This window comes from Frankliniella occidentalis, unplaced genomic scaffold, assembly GCF_000697945.3.
Source record: "Frankliniella occidentalis isolate FOCC.00 unplaced genomic scaffold, Focc_3.1 Scaffold11, whole genome shotgun sequence".
NCBI lineage: Eukaryota > Metazoa > Arthropoda > Insecta > Thysanoptera > Thripidae > Frankliniella > Frankliniella occidentalis.
Window position 1 is genome coordinate 488,931 of NW_026267141.1, and position 13,445 is coordinate 502,375.

General features: G+C 40.0%; 3 protein-coding genes across 4 annotated transcripts; 2 read left to right on the forward strand and 1 right to left on the reverse strand.

Annotated features, from left to right (window-relative positions):
* The first annotated feature begins 819 nt into the window (after positions 1–819).
* LOC113215391 (peptidyl-prolyl cis-trans isomerase G) lies at positions 820–5,114 on the forward strand. The gene is made up of 10 exons (XM_026435016.2): positions 820–1,001; positions 1,429–1,737; positions 1,833–1,920; positions 2,368–2,397; positions 2,483–2,628; positions 2,712–2,835; positions 2,915–3,239; positions 3,333–3,434; positions 3,507–3,649; positions 3,722–5,114. Exons 2-10 carry the CDS (start codon positions 1,443–1,445, stop codon positions 4,614–4,616), a joined length of 2,148 nt encoding a protein of 715 aa, XP_026290801.1. The 5' UTR covers positions 820–1,001; positions 1,429–1,442; the 3' UTR covers positions 4,617–5,114.
* Positions 5,115–5,601: 487 nt separating this feature from the next.
* LOC113215151 (guanylate kinase-associated protein mars) lies at positions 5,602–10,670 on the forward strand. The gene is made up of 12 exons (XM_026434745.2): positions 5,602–5,970; positions 6,338–6,915; positions 6,995–7,041; positions 7,143–7,987; positions 8,065–8,137; positions 8,230–8,473; positions 8,563–8,731; positions 8,828–8,986; positions 9,097–9,308; positions 9,564–9,711; positions 9,797–9,925; positions 10,005–10,670. The coding sequence occupies exons 1-12, from the start codon at positions 5,790–5,792 to the stop codon at positions 10,109–10,111; spliced, it is 2,892 nt and encodes a 963-aa protein (XP_026290530.1). The 5' UTR covers positions 5,602–5,789; the 3' UTR covers positions 10,112–10,670.
* Positions 10,660–13,445, reverse strand: LOC113215159 (lysine--tRNA ligase). Of its 2 annotated transcripts, none has more exons than XM_026434763.2 (3): positions 13,309–13,445; positions 12,688–12,758; positions 10,660–12,606 (listed from the first exon to the last, which is right to left on the reverse strand). In XM_026434763.2, exon 3 carries the CDS (start codon positions 12,587–12,589, stop codon positions 10,874–10,876), a length of 1,716 nt encoding a protein of 571 aa, XP_026290548.1. In that variant the 5' UTR covers positions 12,590–12,606; positions 12,688–12,758; positions 13,309–13,445; the 3' UTR covers positions 10,660–10,873. The 2 variants fall into 2 exon arrangements, with proteins under 2 accessions (XP_026290548.1, XP_026290543.1); XM_026434758.2 differs by lacking the exon at positions 13,309–13,445 and adding an exon at positions 12,872–13,233.

Here is a 13,445-nt window from a genome sequence, read left to right on the forward strand (position 1 = left end):
GGGGTGGAGGAGGCGCGGAGTGAGGCGCTCAGACTGCGAAAGCTTGCCGTTTGTTTTCGGCACTCGCCTTCTGGAAATCCTGTATGAATTTCAAGTGCCAGTTACTCCCGGTTTCCCTGGTTTAACGATTTCCTGGCAATCCACAGCATGGGAATAAGAAAATGCACCTTGACTACATGTCTTGATTACATAGCAACGGGAAGTAGCGTTCCTCCACACCGACAGTCCCACCAATCATCCTATCTGGAAATATCTTTTCGCGATCCAGACTGAGCTGTTCCTCTAAAAATGAATAAAAGAACCACTCCTCGTGTTCTAACCGGTTCCCCGGCTGGCTCCAATAAAAACACTAAATGTGGCTGTACAAAACTTATCAAAGCACAGTCTGCGCTCAAACTATACTCAGACAGTCTCCGAGTAACTGGGTATGTGCATTCCAACACAGGAGATCATTCTCATTTTTTTTCTTAATCGGTAAACACGAACTTATAACGTACAACTGCCTTATTTCTCGGGTCGTATCCCAGCCGCACTCGAAACGGGTTGCGCCTGTTTGAACGGTTTGAACCTGCGCGCACTCCTGCCCTAGGCTGTGAAACAACCCGGCACCAAATGTCGCTCAAAACAGTAATCACTCAGAATCTAACCCAAACGAGATGAACATTTGAGAAACAAACCATGCAATATTCATTTATAGGATGAGCGAATTAGACTCGGCTGGAATGCCAAATATCTCGGACACCGGAAAATGTCCGGACACCCGCACCACCTTGAACGTTGGCGGCGAAATACTTCCGTTCTTCTTTCTTGTCTTCCTCCCCCTGCCGCCGACTGCCGATAACCGCAAACTCCTCCGCTCCAACCACACACGCACACATGAGCTTGTTTTGTCGTCATGATAAATGTCTTCAAACCTTGAATTTTGTGACTCAGCGGTAGTTAAATGTTTGTTGGGTTGTTAGCGGCACCTTTTGTGCGTTATTGAACTATCTCTTCCTGTGGTAAGTTGGTCTCGAGGGTCTTGAGTCAGGAGCCCTGTAGGTTATGAGACGATGCGTCGGTGAATGTGGTAATTTTCAGGAACGGCTATGTAGAAGAGCGTTTTTGTCTGATAATTCAAAACGGTTTATACTTCCACTGTTCACTGAATAATGTTGAGCTGGTCATAAGTATTTTAATTTTTATTGGCTGCAATCATGGAATCTTTGTTGAAATAGTCCTGGTTCTCTGACCATCATGATTCAGTTCAAGTATTGCCGTTTAGTGTTTTCTTCGAATGGGCGTGAACTTCGATTTTGTACTTGTGTTTCCCCTCTACTGTGATATTTCTCTATTTTTATAACGACCATTCAATTGTCATTTACCATACCAGATCATGTTCCTCAAACTTAAAATTTAATTTATCTCTTTTAACATTTTTTGTTTCAGTCTATTAAACCTACATGATGACTGTGGGAACTGAAGTTCGACCACGGTGCTTCTTTGATGTGGAAATTGGAGGGCTGCCGATGGGGCGCATAGTCTTTGAACTCTACACTGATATTTGCCCTATCACAGCTGAAAACTTTAGAGCACTATGCACTGGGGAGAAAGGTTTAGGGAAGACGTCTGGGAAACCTCTTCACTATCAAGGCATAGTATTCCACAGAGTTGTTCGTGATTTTATGATACAGTCTGGAGATTTCACAGTTGGAAATGGCTCTGGTGGTGAAAGTATTTATGGAGGAACCTTTGAAGGTAAGGTCACTTTCCACTAGTAAGCACTTCTTGTGCACATGTGTGCTGTTTGTTTTTATCCAATGGTTGCTCATTTTTATTTTTATCTTTTGTAGATGAAAACCTTGAAATGAAACATGACAAACCCTTTTTGTTGTCCATGGCAAATAGAGGCAAAGATACCAATGGATCTCAGTTCTTTATGTAAGTTTGACTCTGCTGAGAAATGTGTGCTCTAACTATGTATAACAGCTTTTTTCTTTCTTTATACTTTTAAATCTTATGATTTTGCTGACTCAAATTTTTACAGACCATTAAACATTACTTATTTTCCCTACTTTTATATTATTTTGTTAGAACTTTGTTGAAGTGCACAGGGTAGACATCATCTGGGTCTCCAAAATTCACCTTTCCAATACTCTAGGAATTGTACTTTGAATACTCTCTAATATGCACCAATGCTATGATGGTATTCCTTGTTGGGGCTGGACTCAAATGGTGTTTGTTCTTGTGCACTATGTAGTGGACTTGATGGCAGCCTAGGTTGAGGGTCGATGGACGAGTATCTGCGTCGTCCGTCCTACCCCGAGCGAACAAACGAACGAACATGTCCCCCGTTTCATTGCCGTAATCATGTTTTGTTGTGTCTAGAACTACGCAACCTGCACCGCATCTGGATGGGTGAGTTGGGAATTATTTCATCTTAATGATTCTGAAATATTGAGACTTCTCACAAGTTCTTTAACCATCTTGTTTTTCTTCTCAGCGTTCACGTGGTATTTGGTCATGTGGTGGCTGGAAAAGAAGTAGTGTCGCAGATTGAGGTGCTCCCAGTCGATCGTAACTCACGCCCACTGCAGGATGCCAAGGTCAGCAAATGCGGAGAATTAGTGCTTCTGTCAAAATCTAAAGGTACAGTTGCATATAAGGTACATTTTCATCATCTCAATCTGTTGCCACAACATGACTAACAAGTTCCTTACGTATTTATATAGGTAAAAAAAAGAAAAAGAAAGCCAAGAAGGAAGATTCAGAGAGTAGTTCAAGTTCTGAATCATCAGCTTCTGCAGAAGAAAGCGGATCAGAAGAAGAAAGCAAGAAGAAAAAGAAAGCCAAAAAGTTTGTGTGATGAACCACGCCTATTTTGGCTATGTCTTTTTGGTCACCATGTATCTTAATGCCTACGTTTTTTCTCCAGAGAAAAGGCTTCTGCTAAAGAGGAAGATGATCAGGAAGAGGAAGAAGGGGAATATCACCCACTTGTTTCTGTAACCAAAATTGATCCATCTGAAATTCCTGAAGTGCCATCGAACAAATTTCTTTACCGTGATGACGGTAGATCCAAAGACTTCAAAAATGATGGAAGGGAAAGAGATCCCAAAAGGGCACGAGAGAGGGAGAGAGGGGGTCGACCAGACAGAGATGATCGTGGCAACAGAGATTATAGGGACAATAGGTCAGATAAAGGAAAAATCAGGGGTATGACTAAAAGTGGACGTGTCATCAAAGGACGAGGTGTGTTTGTAAGTACCCAATTCACTTCAATCAATATTTAAACTGAATTCACTTTTCTCTAACACAATTTGTCAAATTAACAAGCTTCTCATTTGTGCCAGCGTTTCCGGACTCCATCAAGAAGCCGCTCCCGCTCTCGCAGTGCTACACCCCCTCATTGGAAACAAGCAGCTAAACGCACAATTAAATTGAGTGAATTTGAAGTAAGTCAGTGATCAAATCTAATGAAAATCGTACCTTATCTTATCTTTACTGAATGTTAATTTCTATTGCAGCGCATGGAAGCCGAACGCAAAACCAAAGATGAAGAAATTGCGCGGAGAGAGGATGCTCGTAGGAAACGTCATGAAGAAAGACAGCGGGAACAGAAAGAACACTTTCAAAAGCTGAAGCAGGAAGCTGAACAACATTTTCAAAAGTATGTTTATCTCCATTCTGTCTCATTTGTGTTGTGTTGGCAAATTTTTTTTAATTTTGATTATATTTTTAGGTCTAAAGATCCTCATGACACATCTGGAAAACGAGATGAACATCATCAAAACAAGAAAGCAAATCCTGCAAAGAATAATGAAGAATCTGCTAACACCAGTGGACCTCTTGATCTAAATGCACTGGATTATGAATCCATGGATCTGGGAGAAGATGATGAAGTTCACAAGGCTGGTGCAAGTGATGGTGAATCTAGAGGACTTCAGCGTAATGGTAAACCCGCTGAACGTAAGAGAGGATCTGACAAAGAGAAAGCGCCTGAAAGGGCAAGAAACAAAGGAGGCTTGGAAGAAGAACGAGGTTCCCGTCCTTCTGAGAAGCGAGCTTCCAGCCAAACACATAAAAATTATGTGAGTTCTAAAGACAAAAGCCGCCAGGAAAAAAGAGACAAGGATAGGAGAAATGCTGAAAAATTGGCAGAAAGTGATGATGACCTAGAAAAGGAGAAAGAGCGTCTCAAAGAACTTGAGAAACTAAAACAAAGAATGGAACAGGAGCTTGCCAAGGAAATGAAAGAAAAGGAGAAAATGAGAGATGTTGACAAGAAAAGAGAGAGAGACGATAGAGACAGAACTCGAGAGAAAGAACGTGAAAAAGAGAAAGAGAAGGAACATCTAAGACGTAAGGAGGAGGAGCGCAAGAGGGATGAAGGGAGGAAGCGCGAAGAATTGCGCCGAAAAGAGGAAGAACGAAGGCGACGGGATAAGGAGAGTAGAGATCGTAGAGACAAAAGAAGAAGCAGTGAGGATCGTAGTAAGAGGAGGAGGTCTCGCTCCAAGTCCCGCTCAGAAAGGAAGAGAGGCAGACGACATTCCAGCACTTCATCATCCTCCTCCTCCAGCACTAGCAGTAGCAGCAGCAGCAGCAGTGATGATAATCGTCGGAGGAGGCGTTGAATAATCAAGTAATCAATGATGCACTTACACTAAATTGTTTGTAGTATTGATCAAGGCAGTACCCGTTTTTTCTTTTTTTTTTTTATCTCTGATTAAGTTAATTTGTGGTATGTAGGTCATTTTTCATTGATGCTTTGTTTTATAATGGCGACTCCATTCTTTTCTCAGATGGTATTTCAGTATCAGTGATGTACATTTCAGTTTTGATGGAGAATTTTTTCAAGTGCCTTGATATTACTTGAAACCTATTTTGTTAAACATGGCATAAGTTTTGTCCCGCCATTGTGTCAGGTCTTAATTCATTTACCATATTCAATTTTTCTTCCCTTAATAAACATTGTATCATTTGTTTCCAATGTATTGTAGTGTGTTGTGTGAAAATTGGTCTGATCTTTTATAGTTGAATTTGACTAGACCAAAATGTCAAGACAGCACTGAATTATTTTTTTAATCTTAAGATAATGCACCAAATAAAGTTTTGTTGCTCAAGTTAAAAAAGTTCTTCTAATCCTTCACAACTTACCAAATTCCTGCTTCTCCTATGCTGTAAATATTTGTTGTAATTCTTTGAAATTGCAAGTTAAATGCATTGTACTTTGCTACAACAACTTTGCACATGCTCGAGTTAAAAACAGTACACTGGGTATGTGCAGTATCCCCAGAACACACTGGAAGGGATATTGGGACACACTAACAAGAAATTTCAATTTTATCTGATTCTATTCCTGGTACATTAAAACGAAAATTCCTTGCCTTGCTGATTGGTAAAAAGGACAATTGAAATTAGAGAGGCATTTGAAAGACAGATACTCAAGTACTAGGGATCGCGTCACCTCAGGCTTAGGCACGGGCACAATGCATAATGCTCACGACCGTAGCTTTTTAAATTTCCCGCGCGCTGGAAAACAAAACACGGTGTAGAAACAAAAACATCGTTCTTCTGCCTTCACGCTATTGGTCAGTTATGGGCTTTGCGTTTGAATCGTAGCCAATGGCGGTGCGTTGACAAGTACACAACATTTTTCAACAGAAATTTGAATGTTCAACCGTCGAGTGAGGCGTAGAGACGTTCGCGAGGTTTACTTTGGATTAGAATAGGCCGGGGGGTTAGAGTTAGGAGTTGAGACAGGGAAAGGCTTATCAAAGTGTTGTCGTTTAAAGCACGGGCAAAAAATGGATAACCTTCGTGTGTTGTACAAGGCGGGCAAAGCCCAAAAATTACCTGGTGAGAAAAGGCAGGTTGCCATTAGAGAGCAGAAGAGGAGGCGGGAAGATACCTTCCTAGGAAGAAGAAATATTCAGGTAGACGAGTGTCCCAGGTCGGCTTCTGCAGTTGCATCTCCGAAACTAAAAGGTAAATTCTGACTTTTTCAAGGGCCTAATGACTAACCCAGCGTGATTCAATACTTCGTGCTGGTGCTGCTTATTTCACTTGAAAGAAAAACCCTTAATTGTTCTGATAGATGTATATCAAAAGTGCCATAGGACTAACCTAGTCGCGTTGTTTTCCATTAGTGGTTAATTTCTAATTATCACTTTAGGGACTTAACCTTTACTTATCAAACCCTATCCACAGATTGGTTTCTTAAAACTTAAAGGGAGTCCTCTTATCATTATTATTTTCCTGTTTAATCCCACATTCGAATTGTAATAATTTTTTGGATCTAGATCTAGATCATGTTTACTGTGTGGAAATTAAGTTGTGTACAATTCTCTCACAGAAACAAGACGTGAAAAGCTCTCAAGATGGAAAGCAGAAAAAGATAAGTTAGTTGCTCTCCAGAAACTTGCGGAGAAAAAGAAGCCTCCATTTAAAGCTGGCATTGCACACCATGCAATTGATCCCAACAAAGAGCTTACTGAAACCACAGCTAAATGTGCAACTCAAAAAAAATTAGCTGCGGAGTTGCGTTTGGCTGCTACTGAAAAACGCAAGGCTAAACCTCCTTCTGGCGCTGCTGCTTCCTTAGCTGCTCTGGCAGTTCAAGCCCCTAGTGCTGCATTTTCAGGACGTATTACTAGATCCAGAACTGCTGCTGCTGCTGCTGCGGGGCCTAAAGCATGCAATTCAAAAGCTAAAAAAGTTTTATCAAGCTCGCAACAGACATCAAAGAAAATTGTATCTACCTCTGTAAATAACATAAAGGCTTCTGCTGCTGTTCCTTCAAAACGTACCAACACTTCGGCAAGTGTTGCTAATTCCAAAGAAGCAAAGGTCCAACAGAAATCTTGTAAGCCTTCTAAACCTGTCCCAGAGGACCATGAATCATCATTTGCCCCTCAAAATCACAAATTTAAGGTAATATTAATATTTGTCAACTGGTATGTTTTGTTGTTTTTTAGATTGTATTTTAACATATTTATGTTATTTATTGTAGGCACCTATTAGTCTTACTTTGCCAACGACACCAATAACTTTAAAAAGGTACTTATTATTTCTTTGGTTTTTGTTTAAATTCTTAGAGCTTATTGTTGGGCCATTCTAATTGTATTCTAATTACTTGTTATTATTTGGTTATTTTCCAGAAAAGCAGTGGGGTTCAAGGAAGTAAATTGGCCACACATTCCTGGAATTAGTATTCTGAACAGCTCTCCTGAAGAGCCCTCTCCCAAAATCTCTAAAACAGCTCGATCGCAAAGGAGAGGAAGGCTGTTAGCTGCAAAAGGATCGTCTCCAAATAAGCCACTTAAAACTACCAAGTTAACGGTCAAAGAGAAGACTCCTAAGAAGTCCTCTGAAGTCCTCAAGATTACAGTGAAAGAGAAGACTCCTAAACAGTTGTCTGTAGCTCCAAAGTTAGCTGTGAAAGAGAAGACTCCCAAGAAGTCAATAGAAGTATCCAAGTTAACTGTGAAAGAGAAGACTCCAAAGAAGTCAATTACAGTTTCTGAGTCATCTAAGGTAGATAAGTTGGAAAGTCCAAATATGTCTCGTTCCTTGCGAAGGAGTGGTATGTTTGTTGTGACTGAGATGACTGAGAAAACCTCATCAAAAACCGAAGTTGTCAAGGAACCCAGAAGCACTGTCAGTATTGTAGCCGAAGAAATGCCTGACATGTCTTCCCAGCCCAGGCTAGGCTCCTCCAGAAAATCTACAGGCAGCAAAACTCGTCAAAGCATGAGGGGAAAAGAAAATGTTCCTGATGAAGTGGGACAAAGTTTTGCTATGGAGAAAACAATCTCACCAAGATTGCCTGATATTGATGAGATGGATTCTGTTATTCTTAGTTCTAGAAGAATGTCAATCCATGAGCCCTCTCCCACTGTCCATGTTACCCCTGACAAGTTATCATCAGGTATGGTTCCTGCCCAATTTAGCCCCTTCATCACCTCTGCTCGTGGGAAAGACAAATACAGCACACAAAAGAGAAGTATGTTGTACTATCTCAGCTCATGAGCTAGTCTTATTTGTCTGTCCTATACTTAATTTTATTTTCTTTAACTTTAGGAAGTAGCCTAATTCCTATGGTTCAAGAATTCTCGCCTGAACTTGTTCAAAGTAGACAAATTGAGCACTTCAGGTAAATTTATCTATTTATTTGTTTGCTTAATTTTGTGTTCTATAACAAATACTTTGTAATCTACAATGTACTTACTGTGATATAAATTACAGGAACCTTCTTGAACGAGAATCATCCCGTTTGCTGACTCTTAGTTCTTTGTGGGAAGAGAGGAAAGCTGAGGCCCCTCCAGTCATTGAGGACAAGATTTTGGGCCCAATTGGTCAAGCAAGACTTCTTGTTAAGGATAAGTTCCAACAGTTCAAAAGGCTTGTTGACAAGTTTGAAGCTGGAGACTCTGAAGGAAAGATAACTGCCGATGATCTGACGGGATTTTGGGAAATGATGTTGCTTACAGTATGTAGCTGAATTCTCTTTACTGCACTATTTGTTTTGACTTTATTAAGTTCCAGTGTTAACATTGGGATATTTATTTATTTATGTAGGTGGAAAATGTGGATAAGCGTTTTAAGGAGCTGGAAGATCTTAAAGAAAATAATTGGGTGGAAAAGGAACCGGAAAGATCTATCCCAAAAGTCCTTCCTGCTGCAGCTGCCACGAAACCTGTTAAGCCAAGAACTCAAGCTCAGTCAAGATTAAAAGATCTCATTGAGAGTATGTTGGTTTTAGTTTCATGCATGTTAAGTATTTGTGCATAGCAGTTGTACTAAATTTCTAATCTTATTGGTCCTGCATTTTCTTTCAACCCAGATGCAAGGAAGAAGAAACTGGAGGCTAAACAAAACAAGTCATCTAATGCATCTACTGTCTCTGCTTCAAGTGAAGCTGTAACTGCTTTTGATGGTGGCTTCTTCCGAGTAGAGAGTCCCAAAAAGGTCCTACCATCTCTGGTTGCAAACCCTGCTTCAAGTACGTTTAAAATCCTTTTTTTATCTATTTCCCTTTTTCAAAAATTTGTTAAAATTTAACTGTTTTAATTGTTGGGGTGTATTCTCATGCTTTTCCTTTCCATCTTTTAGGAAGCCCTAAAGTCAAGCCTACTACTCCTTACCAATTGGGTAGACGAAGTTTGCTACAGCAGGTTTTGACTCACTCTGCAGTTCGTGCAGTGCAATCACCAGCTGCTTCACCTCTTAATAAAAGTCTCCAACTGTCGCCATCACCCAAAGTAGTTGGTGCACAACTGCGTGCCTCTCAAATTGGAAAAAGAATGAGCATGGACTTAAACAATGTGAGTATGAAAATAAATAATTATATGCTGGAACTGGGGCTAAACATAGCAGAATACTTGGGCAGGCCTCCGCGGACCCACGAATGGGAGGGTACTACTCAACCCAAGGGCTGGTCAAGGCGTGACAGCGTGTCCCAAGTTATGGGTGGTTTAGTTGAAGAAGCCACTGTTATAAACCAAGTTGGACTTGAACTGAAAGTCCAAATGTGTGAATCCAGTTTTTCAAGTAAAATTGTTAATTTTTGTTTTATTTAGGATTTAATCACCCAAAGTCCAGCTTCACCTGTTTTGAGAACAGAACCGACCAAAAGTATCCTCAAATCAGCTGCCAGAAAAAGTTTGAGGATTAATACGCCTCGCAATAGGGTTGCATTTGATGTTCTGAATCACAGTGATAATTCATGTAAGTGCATATTCGTAGCGAAATCCCTAGGGAATCTTGATCAAAGGGAGAGGAATGTTTTGTACTATTTTTGCTTATTTTGCAGCCCTAGGTTCACCATCTCTGTTGTCCCCTGTTTTAACGCCACAAAGTAAAACTCCACTAAAACAGAGAATGTCTACTCCTGGGAGTAGGAAAAGATCATCTCTTATTCCAAGACCCATCACCCCTAAAGGTATTACAAGAACTTTCAACTACAAGCATATTTTACAATGTGTATGATTTTGTGTAACAAGAATTTTTAATTTTTGCAGATCGCCCAAGCTTAATGCCTGTTCGAGAAAGTTTAATTCCATCTAAACCTTTGCCTAATGGAGAATTAATAGATTTTGATAGCCCTATTAGAGCTTCTTTTGCCTGAATGACATTTGGTTGGAGTAGCTTCTGATATAATGCAATCTTATCTATTGAGTTTTATCTATTAAGACATAAGTATATAATTTGGGTATTGAAATGTATGTTAAACAGTAATCTTTTATCCTCTTTATTTCATGTGCATGTACCTACTTATATTCTCATAATTCCAAATGGTAATTGCATTTTTTGTCAAAATAGATTTTATTATGTAAAAAAAGTGCTTGTATACTTAGTTTTACTGGAGTTATTATAATTTCATTACCGTTTTATATTGTCATCATCTGTTTGTATTTTACATCGTGACTATGTCTACTCTACTGTATCATATATTTTTTCTACTTGTTTCATATCACATTTACTTTTGAGTAAGCAATTTGGTGCTTGCTTCTTAATGTACCCTAATTAACACTTGTTACTAAGGTATTTGAAACAAATCGGCTTACACTGTGATCTCTAAGTCCTCAGGACTGCTAACGCCATGAAGGCATTTCAGATGAACATGCCCATGTGTGTTTGAGTGAATATTGTGGTAGGAAAATAAATATGAAATGGTTATTTTAAAATGAGTACTTTTTCAAACTCCACAAATCTATTTCGCATTTAACATAATCAAGGAACTACAGCTAAAAATAAATATAAATAATTTCCAATTCTAAAATCTACTTTTAACACTGGATGTCTTAAATGAATAGCAAACATTTTCTGTTAGTAGCATACAGCCATCTGCAGTAATTCCGAGTTTACATAGGTGGCAATCACAGCCCCGTCAGCTTTCACTAGTTTCATCTTCTTTTGGTTTGCTGGGATCATCAGGCTTCATTGCAGGGAACAAGAGAACTTCCTTGATATTGTTAGAGTCGGTCAAAAACATGGTAAGACGATCAATTCCTAGACCCCAACCACCAGTGGGTGGCAGACCATATTCCAAAGAAGTACAGAAGTTCTCATCAATTAGTTGGGCTTCATCATCACCAGCAGCTTTGTCTTTAGCTTGCTGCTCAAATCTTTCTCGCTGCACAAATGGGTCATTCAATTCAGTGTATGCATTGCACACTTCTTTTTTCATGACAAATAGCTCAAATCTTTCAGTAAGACCAGGTGTCTTTCGATGCCACTTGGCCAAGGGGCTCATAATTTGAGGGTGGTCACAGATGAAGGATGGGTTGATGCAGGTTTCCTCCAAATACTCCCCAACTAACTTGTCTAGAAGACGTGCAGCTGTTCTGGGAGCTGGGCACTCCACACCCTGCTTCTCACACAAATCACTCAGCATCTTCACAGCTTCTGGTGAAGACAATTTAGTGGGATCAGGTAACTTCACTTTGAGGATCTCTTCAAGAGCAGGGAACATATAAATGCGTTTGAAAGGTGGAGTGAAGTCAATGGTGACTTCAGGGCCTTCTGGTCCTTCAGGGTGGTACTTAACTTGATAACAACCAAATATGCTTTTCACCATACCAGATAGGAGATCTTCAGAAATTTTCATTAGGTCATTACTGTCAGCGTATGCCATATAAAACTCACAGGTGGTAAACTCTGGATTGTGAGTCAAGTCAATACCTTCATTACGGAACTGTCTTCCAATTTCATACACTCTATCTAGACCACCAACAACCAACATTTTAAGATACAATTCAGGGGCAATTCTCATAAATAGGTCAAGCTTCAGGTCGTTATGATGGGTAATGAATGGTTTGGCAGTGGCTCCGCCAGCAATCATGTTCATCATAGGAGTTTCAACTTCTAAGAAGCCCATCTGATCAAAGAAGCGACGAACATATGAGATAATCTTGGTGCGAATAATAAACTTATTCCGAGTGGCTTCATTAATGATCAAGTCAAGATACCTCTGCCTGTATCTAGTTTCCTTGTCCTTCACTCCAAAGTGTAAATGAGGCAACATGTGGAGACAAGGAGAGAGCAGAGTGATTTTACTTGGCATAATGGACAATTCACCCTTTTTTGTTTTACCAGGTTTGCCAAGACAACCAATTATATCACCTCGGCGAATCTTTCCAATGTCTGCAGCAAACTGTTCTTCAGATTCATATAACTTAGCATTGGCCATGACTTGAATCTTTTTCCCTTCCCCACGAAGATCATAGAATACCAACTTAGCTCCAGAATCACGGATAGCATGGATCCGTCCAGCTACACTTACAACCTCATCCAACATCTCTCCATCTTTCACATGACTGAACTTTTCAATAAATTCATCTAATGAAATTGAGACATGATACTTGTGAGGGTAAGGATGATCCCCTGTTTCTTTTAACTTATTAACTGCCAGAGAGCGAATACGCCGGTATTCAGAGGGATTGATCTCTTCTTCAACTACAGGCGCTGCTGTCTGTTTCTTAGTTGACGCAGCTGGTAGGTCAGCCTTTTCCTTATCTTTCTCTGCCTTTTCCTTTGCTTTCTGATCAGCTTTCATCCTTCTCTTAAGTTCATTTTTTGATAACTTCTCCCCAGACTCAGCCATTTTGGCAAAGGACCTAGCTGAAAATGGCAAGCAGAAGATATTGATGATATACCGCCTATACTTCTTAGACACGGAAAGTAGAATTCAGAGCTACTCACTTTGATTTGAGATGAAGCTGCAAAAGTCGGTATTGGCGATCACTGAAGGAAAACCAAGTTTCTGCTGAGCACTGCAACATCAAAATAGATTTTTAGTGTAATAAACGGCTTGAGGTCTTGTTATTCATCTTCGAGGGAGTATGACCGGCAAACAATGCTCTTTGTTATTAAATAGGTTTCTCACCTACGACTGACATAAAAGGCCGACCTCACAAGTTTAAAGAAGCCCATGTATAAAAATATGATGAAAATTGAGTAGTACCATAACCTTATTGCTGGTACACTATTACTTCGAAACGGGTGAAAACTGAAGAAACAAACGGATGTGTGCCGAAATACACAAGTTGATAAGTATTAATTTGATCGGAAAACATTCGAAATAAAGTGACAGGTGGTTTGTCGGGGCGATTTGGGTAAAATTATCGCATTTTGGAGGGTTTTCTGGGGCCGGCAGACCACACGTGGAACGAGCCGTATGGACAATTTTAATTAATGTAGAGCAAGAATCAAAATATCAACTCTCCGGCTTATCACTTTATGAACACAACATTAAGAAAAGTAGAAAGCAGGTATCTGTTTCAACAAAAAGTGAGTTACATGCTGATGAAACTCAATATTTACCTCAACAAGTTGGGAGAGAACTAAGTTTGTGATTTTGGCAGCCGTTGCGCCCCAATGCACAGCCTTTGACAACGTCACAAAATGGCTTTGAAATGGTAGGGAGGGGAGGGGTGAGGAGGAGGAGGAGGAGGAGGAGG

Bases quoted from the DNA above. Each gene is read 5' to 3' on its own strand.
- LOC113215391 (XM_026435016.2), top strand. From the start codon at position 1,443: ATGATGACTGTGGGAACTGAAGTTCGACCACGGTGCTTCTTTGATGTG. The intron at 2,629-2,711 runs GTACAGTTGCAT...GTATTTATATAG, and splicing joins GCTTCTGTCAAAATCTAAAG to GTAAAAAAAAGAAAAAGAAA. The intron at 2,836-2,914 runs GTTTGTGTGATG...TTTTTTCTCCAG, and splicing joins AAGAAAAAGAAAGCCAAAAA to AGAAAAGGCTTCTGCTAAAG.
- LOC113215151 (XM_026434745.2), top strand. From the start codon at position 5,790: ATGGATAACCTTCGTGTGTTGTACAAGGCGGGCAAAGCCCAAAAATTA. The intron at 7,042-7,142 runs GTACTTATTATT...GTTATTTTCCAG, and splicing joins ACACCAATAACTTTAAAAAG to AAAAGCAGTGGGGTTCAAGG. The intron at 9,309-9,563 runs GTGAGTATGAAA...TGTTTTATTTAG, and splicing joins TGAGCATGGACTTAAACAAT to GATTTAATCACCCAAAGTCC.
- LOC113215159 (XM_026434758.2), bottom strand. From the start codon at position 12,918: ATGGGCTTCTTTAAACTTGTGAGGTCGGCCTTTTATGTCAGTCGTAG. The intron at 12,759-12,871 runs GTGAGAAACCTA...TTGATGTTGCAG, and splicing joins GCCTTTTATGTCAGTCGTAG to TGCTCAGCAGAAACTTGGTT. The intron at 12,607-12,687 runs GTGAGTAGCTCT...TGCCATTTTCAG, and splicing joins CAGCTTCATCTCAAATCAAA to CTAGGTCCTTTGCCAAAATG.